The sequence below is a fragment of the Protopterus annectens genome, chromosome 9.part0, assembly GCF_019279795.1.
Source record: "Protopterus annectens isolate FY-2018-M chromosome 9.part0, PAN1.0, whole genome shotgun sequence".
Taxonomy (NCBI): Eukaryota; Metazoa; Chordata; order Ceratodontiformes; family Protopteridae; genus Protopterus; species Protopterus annectens.
Window position 1 is genome coordinate 241,110,582 of NC_056743.1, and position 12,115 is coordinate 241,122,696.

At 37.4% G+C, this 12,115-nt stretch overlaps 1 protein-coding gene across 1 annotated transcript in view; it reads left to right on the plus strand.

The window, feature by feature from the left end:
- RIC8A (RIC8 guanine nucleotide exchange factor A) overlaps positions 1–12,115 on the plus strand; it is a 669,567-nt gene that overhangs the window by 606,056 nt on the left and 51,396 nt on the right. Inside the window, exon 8 of the mRNA XM_044082820.1 lies at positions 1,459–1,603. Coding sequence (XP_043938755.1) covers positions 1,459–1,603 — 145 coding nt within the window. The remainder of the gene's footprint in view (positions 1–1,458; positions 1,604–12,115) is intronic.

Sequence of the window (12,115 nt, forward strand, 5' to 3'; positions counted from 1 at the left end):
TATATATATATATATATATATATATATATATATATATATATAGATCAGCTTAATGGCAAATGAAATCTGCAAAAATGCAAATTTACTGTGTTAAAGCTTTGAATGGTAGGCTGATACCTTTTTTTTTGGCTGCAAATATAGTGACCCTGTTGTATGTTTTCTGCTTTGTTATTTGACATCAATGCTTTGTGCAGAAGATTGGGAAGTAACATCACTTCTGCCGATGTACTACTGCTCTGGAGGAAGGTTTTCTCTGCTATACTGTACACCTTGTTTTGGGCATCAAGCTTTACTATAGTTTCCACATCTGTTTGGCTGTGTAGGGTATCAGATACATTAAGGAGAATATTAACTCTGGGCAAGTACTGGGACTTGATGCAAATGACCACAAAGCAACCGGACCTAAAATTTGTTAATCCATTTTCTACAAGCATTTCGACACACTAGCCTTGAAAGGTAGTATTATACACTAATTGCACACATTAGCAAAATGACACCAATACAAATAATTAAAAAATAATAAAAAGGACAGTTTAAAAGTTGCCAGTCTACCAACCACATGACTTTGGATTGTAGGAGGAAATTGAAGTATCCAGGGGAAAACCCAAGAAAACACACTATACAAATACAAATGTGTGTGCTTGTCTGTATATATATATATATATATATATATATATATATATATATATATATACACACACACACACACACACACACACACACACACTATATATATATATATATATATAGAGAGAGAGAGAGAGAGAGATTTGTGTATGTGTATATATATATATATATATATATATATATATATATATATATATATATATATCAAATATACAGTGAGAAGTGTGAGTATTTCTCCTGTTTGTGTTATATCCTGGTTTTCTTTGGCACGCATACCTGCAAGCATAGAAATGGGCCATTTTTTTTCTGTGGGGTGTGTTTGTTATAGTCAGGTATGATCAACATTCTTGAGAACATTCACACATTTTGACACATTGCAAAAACTGTTAAAATATTTTCTGATGTAAGACTCTTAGATTTCATAACAATATTTAAGATATGAGTGCTACTTTATGAAGTATTTCACTGTACAGTAATCCCATTTATAAGAATTATATAAGCATTTACTATGGCTCATGACTGAACTCACTTCGTTTGTACAAATACTAAACAATGACGTAACACTGAGGCCAGCATAACTCATTCTCATGTTGTTATAATTAGGAATTGCTGAAGTCTTTATTTATTTATTTTTGTTTGTTTGTTTTCTTTCATTCTGATGGGTTGAGACCGCAGCTGGACAGTTTTTGATTAGTGTTCTACTGCAGTAAACAAATACAAAATAAAATAAATGTTTTTTATTCCACTCCTGCACTGCAATAACTTTGTGTCACAGCACAATCACTAAAACAGCTCAACAGCTGTCTTAACATTTTACGGTTTCTCTTACAGTGTCCCGGTTTGTGAAGTACACAGGCTATGGGAATGCAGCAGGTCTGCTAGCTGCTAGAGGCCTCATGGCAGGAGGAAGAGGAGAAGGGAAGTATTCTGAGGATGAAGATACAGATACAGAAGAGTACAGGGAAGCCAAACCAAAGTAAGAGCTTTAAACATCTCTATACTGTAACCTGTACTAAATGCATATGCTCTTCCTTTGAAAAGGTGTAAGGATTTGTGTGGGTGGTAAGAATTAGTAGAAAATAGTCAGTAAAACTGCACTGCCAATCTCCCTCATGAGCTCATAAACAGAAATGTAACACAGTGTGTGCTGTCTTTTCTCAACACTAATAGATAACTCCATCATCTATCACCAACAACATATCATTTGGATACCCTTTAATATGTCTGACTGACCAACCCCCCCACTGGCTGCCAGTAATTGTTACATTTTTAATAAAGACATTAACCCTGGTCAGTTAAAGCTGATGATGATGATGGCTCATTGTGTTTTCTCTAACAAATGTCATTGTTAATGCTCAGTGAAGGATTAACAGCAATCCATTGTTGTTGAACTTTCGATGGATATAGTTGCAGTCATTGATTTTTCCAACCAAATGCCCCTGCATTACCCTACCATTTTACACTGGTCTTCCCCTTGAAATATGCTGGGATTAGGATTACTAACATGGCACAGGGGGCACTAAAATCAAACCATTCACTTTAAGGATACAGGTTACCATTTTTGTTACAATGTGATAGGACATCAGACAGTGAATTAAGAGATTAAAAAAAACATATATATATATATATATATATATATATATATATATATATATAGGTGCAGGATGTTTTGTTAAACATTTGTTACACTGAAGAATGTTTTTCAGACGGCTTTTTTATCAGAGTGCTAGTTTATCAAAAATGCAGGCATTTGCTTTGTCGGATTGCTTGACAATTGCTTGACAATAAGGAGTGGGATTCTGTCCTTCCCTCAGTGTTGTGCGATCTCAGAGTTAGCATATATAATAAATAGGGGTTTACATGATTTTTTTTTTCTGTGTTGTTAATTTTGACCATTTGTGGTCAGTTTAAAGTAAGTCATTGTAATGGGCCAGTGATGTAGCAAAATATAATCACATATATATGCCCCCTTCTGCCCAGAGTATAACGTAGTTACCACTGCCACCAGACACTCCACAATCAGCTACTCTAAAGAAAGGGTGTCCAGTTATACTGTGGAATATTAACACTAATACAAATTGATAGTAGTTCACCAAGACAGGCCTTCTGGAGTGACCCACAGTGCACATATTGTCACCAAATAAATATAAGCATTCTCAAAGGTTAAATACTTTCTACAAAGACCAGCCGCAATAAAAGTTTAAATATGTAAATGAATAAACGGTCTAGGCAGCAGCAGGAAACAGCTAAATAAGTAATTTAATATGAAGTTCACGCAAGCGCTTTCACCCTGACTCAGTGTAGGGCTTTTTCAAGTGAAATACACAAACATAATACCCCTCCATTTAAATACCCTATTTAATAAAAAAGGAGCCAAAAGATGTTAAAGTAATATATACACCTTTACATTTAAAATGCTAAGCAAAGCAGCATTAATCAATGTTATGTAATAAATTCATCCACAGCTTATCAGATACCTCACATTAAATGCATTCTAATCAAGTACAATCATTTCCTACTCTTAAAATGCTGAACAAAGCAGCAATAAGCAACATTTTTATACATGTATAACTTCATCCATAATTTATCAAAGTGTTTCACATTAAATACATTCTGCTCAGTGAATACCATCATTCCCTGAATAGTTCAAATAAGACAACATTGAGAAAGCAATACTTAAGTACCCAGCTTTCAACAGTCCTTAAGCAGTTAAGGTTTAAAAATAATAAGTGCTTAAAAAATGTAATAAAAACTAAAAAATAATAAAAATGTAATAATAATAGCCAAAAAGAATATAATGTTACAAGTATATGAATACTGAAAGGTGTTTTAAACCCAACATATTATTACAACTTCTCAGCCCTCTTAATTAAATAGGGCTTAATGGAAATATAGTCATTTAAACCCAGGAGTTGGGCTGCATTCAATTTTAACTTCCAGTAGGTTTCCCCTACAGCATAACGAATTCTCCCAATCATCCCCACCCCCGTGTCAACACAAACTTGTTCCAAAATTCCAAAGAAAAAAACGCAATGGTTAGGTTCTACATGTAAATGCCTATATAGTGCATCGTTCAGGTTCTTTTTCCTAATATTGTAAGTGTGCTCGTAAATATGTTTGTTTAATGCCCTTTCAGATTTCCCTACATAAAACCCGGGGCAATCCCTACATAAGGCCAAATATACTATGCCCCTGGTCATGCAGTTACCTTTCCTAAAATGTACAATACTCCTCGTGTAGTTGTCTAATGTTATGACTTTACCCATAATGAATCTACTAATAAAAACAAATAAGGCACCAGGAGTACTTCTAAAGTAAGGTAGCCACACACGTTTGTTCCAACATTCACAAGAAAGCCTGTATGAGTGCTTTTGTTCCTTTAATGCATTACATCCAAAATGGAACTTCATCAGATACAACATAAAACATCACATCCCCTCATTTAAATACTTTTAACACACTTGTCATATGATCTGTCACCATTTTTTAAAAAACACAACACAATAATAAAATCATTGACATATCACTTAATAAAAACACTTATACACATATTTGTTAATAATAAGACCTTCCACTTGGTTACACTAGGAGTTATTGGAGTTATTTGACCGTATGGGAATTGAGTATATACAATTGCTAACCTGGGACAACCAACGGCAATTAGCAGTGCTCAAAGAGGAGATTGTACATTTGCAAAAGGAGATTACTGAACACAAGGTGTTCAGTAGTAATGACGGTCTTTATCGAGGTGTGTTCGGAAGGGTGGAACAACATGAAAAGACCATTAAGGTAAGGAAAGGTAAGAAACTAAAAAGAGATGAAGAAGAATATAAGAACAAAAAAGCATACCCCCTTCCTAGAAACACTTCTCAACAGAGGATGTCATTGCAGAGGTAGAGGAGCCGGACGATCAATGTCCCTTTGGTGATGAGGGGAATGATGAAGAAGTTTTTAGGGACTCTAATGCTGCTAATAATAGTGGTCAGGATTTTCAGGAAATGCCAAGGCGGTCAGCAAGTCTAAAAAATAAGAATGGCCAATGGACACCAAAAAACAATGGGCAGAATCAAGGGGGTATCATACACAGCAAGGGGGTCGGGGCAGATGGCAAGGGGGACCCCCCGATACCACCAACGATAAATATGCTGCATGAAAAAAGTAAGACCAAGGGTGTTGAATATGATGAAGTAAAACAAACATCTGGTATTAAATGTTTCAATACTAACTTTGTAGTGGCGAAAGAAAAGTTAAATGACTGCTTGGTATTAACTGATTATGTTGAATTTAATAATGAAGTGGATGATAGTATATTGGAAGGCGATGAAGGCCTTTTAAATGACAATCTTAACAAATTCCAAAAAGCTGATATTGAGATTTTGGATTCCAGCAAAGACGTATCTGTGAATGATTCATTTGGGGTCAACACTTTGTCTGCTATTAATAGGCCATTGTTTATGAAGGTCACAGGGACTGATGGGGTTGAAAGCTGCGCTAGTATTGAATACAGTACAGATTTGGACAGTGCATTATTTGTAAACATATATGATGAACTGCCTTTCTTAAAACCTAGTAAAAAGTTATTAATTTAAATAATAATGTGACTGAGACACAAACTGATATTGATGTTGACCTCTGTATTGATGCATGTGAAATACATGGGGATGGAACATATGGGGTCATTGTACATTTGTGTGCTGGTAATAGACAGCTGAATACAACAGTTGCAGGAGATGTTCGGGTTGAAGGCTGTACTAGTGCTGAAAACAACGCTGACATGATTAGTGAAGTATGTGGTAACATTCATGATAGGTTCATAGGTAGGTACTAGCCTATCTGCCCTAGGGCATTTATAAGCCTAGCCAGAATGTGTTGGCTTTCACCTCCCTTTTAGACTAGATTCCTGAGCCTCTGTCCAGCAGGGCCATAGAAGTGATCCCAGGAGCAAATTTACGATTTCCCATTCACTCATCAAGATTTCTCTTGAAGAGGGTCAGCGAGGGGCTCTGCCTAAAATGGACTGGGATTCTATTCCAGAGCGCAGGAAGCTTTGGGATATGAATCTATCCCTCCAGCATGTCCTATTTATTGTTGTGTTAAGGTTTAAGTCCCTGGAGCATGTAGCTCTAATGGATCTGGTTTTCTTGAGGTGGAGCATGTCCAATAATTCCGGGTTAGACATGGCCTTGTATGTCAGGCAGAGATCACCTCTGAGTAGGCAATAAGCAACTGAGTAGAGCTGGAGTTTCTTTAGTCGAGCTGTATAGGGCATCAGTTTGAGGCCCACGATCCTCTTGGTGAGGTATTTTTGAGGTCTCTCCAGCTGTTGCAGGTGTCAGGTAAGGTACATCCCAAATGGGGCATTGTACTCAATTATGGGCCTGATGAGCAATGAGTAGAGGGGCACAATGACCTCTCTAGATCTAGATGTGAATCCTTTCGTGATTAGGTGGGCTATATAGAAGGTTTTTCTAACCACTTTGGCAATGTGATTGTCAAAGGAGAGGTTACTATCTACTTGGGTCCCCAGATCCCTGATTACTTCTTCCGTAATTAGTGGATTACCTCCTATATGGTAGTTTGTGGGCACTTTGTTTTTCCCAAAGGGGATGACTATGCATTTTTTTGCATTTAGCTTGAGGCCATGGTTCTGACACCAGGTATCAGTCTCTGTAAGGCCCTTCTGGAGGATGCTTGTGTCAGCCGGAGAGTTGATTATGGCTCCCAGTTTGCAATCATCTGCGACCTTGGTCAGCCACAGTCCTCTCGTGTTTGCCTGTACCTCAGAGAAGTATATACCGAAAAAGAGGGGTCCGAGGACTGATCCCTGTGGGACACCACTTGTAACTGGTTTAGAGTCAGAAATGGCACCCGCGACTCTGACCATGTGAGTTCTATCCCTGAGCCAGTTTGCAACCCATCTTGTGACATATGGGTTGATATTTAAGCTGGTAAGCTTATTTATGATACCAGAGTGGGGTATTGTGTTGAAGGCCTTTGCGAGGTCTAGGTAGGCTGTGTGGACTACCTTTCCCTCATCTAAGGTTTTGGTAACTGTTTTGAAGAAGTCAACTAGGTTTAAGAGGCAAGATCTGCCCTTAACAAAGCCAAATTGGGTGGGGTCCAGTGTTTGGAGGTTCCCAATGTCTTTGTTTATGAGATCCATGATGATGCATGCCATAGCCTTGCAGACCAGGCTAGTGAGGCTTATAGGGCGATAGTTCCCTGGATCCGTTGTGGCGCCACCTTTGTGGAGCGGGATCACTGTTGCTGTACGCCATTCTTTGGGTACATAGCCTGTGTTAAGGCTGAGTTGGAACAGTGAATTCATGTGAGGGTTTAGTTCATTTTGGAGCTCGTGTAAGACACAGCCCAGGATACCATCTGGTCCCATTGATGCTGATTTTGACTTTGGAGAGGGCCGCTTTCACCTGTGTGTCTGTGATGTCAGGGGGACTGCATTCTTCTGGGATAGACACAGGCCCTTTTGGGGGGATGGGGGGTGAAGTTTGTGCTGAACCTGTCTGCCAGGATGTTGGCAATGTCTGTGGGTTCAGTGTATTTTGTGCCATTTTGCACCAGCTCAGAGCAGATCTGCAAGCTGCCACCCAGATTTTTGACATAGCTAAAGAACGCCTTGTGATTATCTTTGGAGTCTTTGGCGATTTTTCTTTCGAAGCTGGCCTTTGATGATTTTATAAAGGATCTAAATTTCTTGCTAGTATTGATCAAGGATGCCTTCCCTTTTTGGGATTTTGCCTTGTCTTGTAATAGTTTCCTCCTTCTGTTGATTAGCTTATTTATGGCCGGGGTCCACCAGACTGGTCTCCTGTTCTTTGAGGAGTGAGTCTTGGTTTTACTTGGGATGGCACGATCCATGTATTCCTGTAGGTGCTCATAGAGTGCCTTTGTAAAGGATTCTACTGTTTGGGTTGCATTTTCCATTAGCCCGGGGGCTTTGAAACTTTGTGTGAAGTGTGAAGTTTGCTTTTGAGAAATTTTTCACAGTGGTTTCCTTGGCTGGGGGTAGGGTTGGGATGTGGATGTCCATTGTGATAAGTTTATGGTCTGATCTTACCAACAAGGGATTTACCTCTGGTGTGGAACATTAAGACCCCATGTTGGTGATGATCAAGTCCAATATGTTGTCCCCTCTTGTGGGAGTGTTGACCAATTGTTCCATGGCATTTGAGTTTATAAACTCCAGGAACCATTGGGCAAAAGAGTTGGGACTTGAGTAGTTTTCCCAGTCAATGTTTGGGTAGTTGAAATCCCCCAATATCATGGTGTTTGGTGAGACCTTCATATTCTCCAATGTTCTCAGGAATGCCATGTGAGGATCCTGAGACAAGGTGGGTGATCTGTAGCAGGTTATGAATGGAAAAGCAGTTTTACCTACTGTTAGTTGCACATGGATGGTCTCTGTTGCCTCATGCAGTGCCACTAACCTGGAGGTGTAGGTATCCTAGATGAAAATGGATACTCCCCCACCTTTAGTATTCCTGTCTGAGTTCTGGGGCCAAAAGGAATGGTATGAGTTGAATCCTGGTAGTGCTGGGGTGCTCTCTGGAGCCTTGAACCAGGTTTCTGTTACTGCACAGATATTAATTTTCTCCATACTAAGGAGTGCCTCGAGTGCCTGCATCTTGAGGTGAAGACTTCTGGCATTGAGTAGCATTACCCTTATAATCTACCTGTCCCAAAGTCTTATATAAATGATAGTAATGTATGTGATTATGTGATGGGGGCATGTATAGATAGGCATGTTGACTACTGTATTGATGTACGTGATTTAAATAGACCAATGTTGGAGACAAATGTAGGAGATGTGGGGTTTGATTTTTGTTTTGCAGAGGAGGATAATGTAAACACAGATGTGTTGCAAAAAATAATGTATATGAATAATAAGAGTCAAAAGCCTAATATTAATGTACTATCTGGTTCTGTAAAAATAGGAAGTACACTGATTGATTGTAACATCCCTGTGATGGATAAACCAGGTCAACTTGGAGTGACAGCAGATAATTTTGAGTTGGAAGAAAATAAAGTTACAGTGAGTGAACATAAGGGGTTGAAGATATACAATTATAACAATGAAGTGTTAGAAGTGCATCATGGGGAATTGTTATCAAAAGGGTTTACTTTTGTCCCAAAAGGTCAAAATTATGGAGTGGATACTAATTTAGACATCATGTTGTTCTCGAGATTGATTAATCTAAAATTATTATTAGAGAAGTGTGAAAAAAGTGAAGAAGAAGATAGTAATAAGAATGCTAAGGGATCATTGTGTAGGAAGAGTAAATATAACCCCCCTTTGTTACCACCGGTAACTATTTTTGAAAAACTTATGGAAATGGAAATTAGGAATTTATATAGTAAACAAAGAAAACATAGATGTGACAATCTAACTAAGGAAGAGGACCGTGTGTTGAGGGAACTAATGAAAAATTACAATATTAGGGTGATGAAACCCGACAAAGGGGGTGGGGTCGTTATAATGGACCAATATGACTACACTAATAGAATGTTGAAGCATTTGAACAATAGTGAATTCTTTATGCCAGCTTCTATAAATGAAATTAATATTTTTAATAGAAGGTTGGGTTTTTTATCGGAAGACCTCTTTCTGGAATACAACTTCTCGGATGAAGAAATAACATTTTTGAAAGTGGAGCACCCAAAGGTTGCTTCCTTTTTTGGGATAACAAAAATCCATAAATCTGTTATTGATCCACCAAAGAGGCCTATAGTGGCAGGGAGAGGAAGTAAAACGGAGCCTCTAGCCAAGATGGTAGATTTTCACCTGAAAAAAAATTTTCAGGGGAAGGACCATGTGTTGAAGGATTGCTGGCATTTATTGAGGAATTTAGCAGAGGTGGATTTTGAAGAAAGAGTGATTTTTTTAAGTATTGATATGAAGGATTTGTATTTAAGTATCCCCCATGAGGAAGGTTTGGAAAAGTTCCAAAAAGCCCTTAGGAAGGGTACTAGATTTTCTAGTGACTCCATTTTTGTGTTGTCAACCCTTATGGAATTGGTGTTGGGTAATAATTTTGTTTGGTTTTAAGGAGAGTACTTTAAACAGACTCGGGGAGCAGCAATGGGAGCAGTTGCAGTCCCAGTTTTTGCTAATGTAGTTTTATGGTATTGGTAGACAAAATTTGTCTTGGAATCAAGTTTTAAAGATATGATCTACAGATATTACAGATTTTTGGATGACATCCTGATATTGTGGATAGGGGGAGAAGATCAGGCAGATGAGTTTCTTGAATATATCAACTGTACTACAAATTTCTTAACTTCTACAAGTACTAAAAGTAAGGAAATGGTTAATTATTTGGATGTGCATTTATATAAGGATTTGAGTAATAAATGTTATGAATCATCAATTTACAGGAAACCTACTTACTCAAATAGTTTGTTACATTTTAATAGTGAACATCCTTTTTGGCAAAAAAAGAACCTTATTAAGGGGAAAATGATTAGGGTATCTAGATTAACTGGCGAACATAACAAATCTGTGGAAGAAATTAACATTTTGAAAGAGATGTTATTGGCTAGGGGATACCCTAAGTTATTAATTGAAGGACAAGAAAGGTACGTGATGGAGAGAAGGACAGACTTGTACCCCCATTTGCTTAAGAAAGCAAATGTGACAATAGGTGGATCAGATGCACCTGTGAGTTCATTCAACTGCATCTTAACATTTGATGAACACTCCTCAGAAATTAGTAGAATTTTAGAGAAGAACTGGAATGGAGTATTTGGGGCTTTTGGTCTAATTGATAAGTTAGGCCCTAGTCCTAGGATAGTGTTTAGAAGGGGTAACAATATGAAAACCCTTTTTGAAAGGACTCAAAATAAGGGGGACAGGATTATGATGGGGAAAATGAGCCCTTGTGGATGTTGTAGGGAATGTAGATTTATGTTTGAAACAAGGAACTTGACTATTGAAGGGTAAGATAGGGTTGTTAATATTAATGGTAATTATAATTGTAAGACCAAAGGAGCTATTTATGTAGCCCTATGTCAATCTTGTAAAGCCTACTACATTGGTAAAACGGAAAATGAGTTGAGGAAGAGGGTCTACCAACCCAACTATGCCATTAAAAAACAGGACAATACGAATGCATTATATAAGCATAGTGTTGTATGTAGGGATTTTAAGAAATTTAGGTTTTGTGTGTTGGAAAAGGTCAGAAAACAAGAGAGAGGTGGTAACTGGTCTAATTTTTTGGAATATAGGGAGACCTTTTGGCAGGTATCACTGAATGCAACCATGAAACCAGATTTAAACAATAGAATATCTATTAATAGTGTGCTCAATATGAGAGTAGAAAAATATAAATATGATGAGTTTAATTTATAAATAAGATTGGTAAGGAATAGATTGTTTGTTTGTACATGAAGTTTAACAACAGTATTTTAACTATTTAGGAGTATTATTAGTTAAAAATGGGGTTTAATAAACAGATTAATAGATACAGTAGCGGGATTTGCACTTTTAAGTATAGGTTATCCAGGTATAAAGTTCCAAGTGGAAGGTCTTATTATTAACAAATATGTGTATAAATGTTTTTATTAAGTGATATGTCAATGATTTTATTATTGTGTTGTGTTTTTTAAAAAATGGTGACAGATCACATGACAAGTGTGTTAAAAGTATTTAAATGAGGGGATGTGTTGTTTTATGCTGTATCTGATGAAGTTCCATTTTGAATGTAATGCATTAAAGGAACGAAAGCGCTCATACAGGCTTTCTTCTGAATGTTGGAACAAACGTGTGTGGCTACCTTACTTTAGAAGTACTCCTGGTGCCTTATTTGTTTTTATTATTGCACTTTTTTCTGGAGTTTTTGTGTTTGCATAATGAATCTACAATAACCACATCAACCACATGTTCTAGTTCCAGTTACACCCTGGAACCTAACTCCTTCATTATTCCTTTCAAAGAGCCTTTTCAAATTGGTCCCTGTTTTAAAAACAAAACTAGGACTTTCACCACCCTATGTACAATGTCTTGATTAAATTTTAACATTTTCCAATTTCTTTCAATTAATCCTTTGATGTCCTTTGAAGCACTGCTATATTTTAAAACCAATGCCTTTTTGAATTTTTGTTGTTCACTAATGGTCGTACAACCAGGGGTGTTCTGCAAAGTACTACCTAACAAAGGAAAATACTTCACACCCCATCCCTCAATTACTTCACCAGCCACCTCCTCAATCAAACTGTTAGGGTAACCCCTTGCCATGTATAACCCAGAGATAAAGGTGATTTTGGAAAGTAAATCACCCCTCTTTGAAGTCATTCTGGCAGCCCTAATCATCTGACCTTTCACTATGCTTCTTTTCTGCTTCCAAGGGTGGACACTATTGTATGGAAGGTAAGTGTTACTAAAAGTGTTTTTCCTGTGTATTCTAGATTTTAAACATCCCTTACTTTTGTCCAACCTCACATCCAAGAATCAATTCCATTGTAATCAAATTTA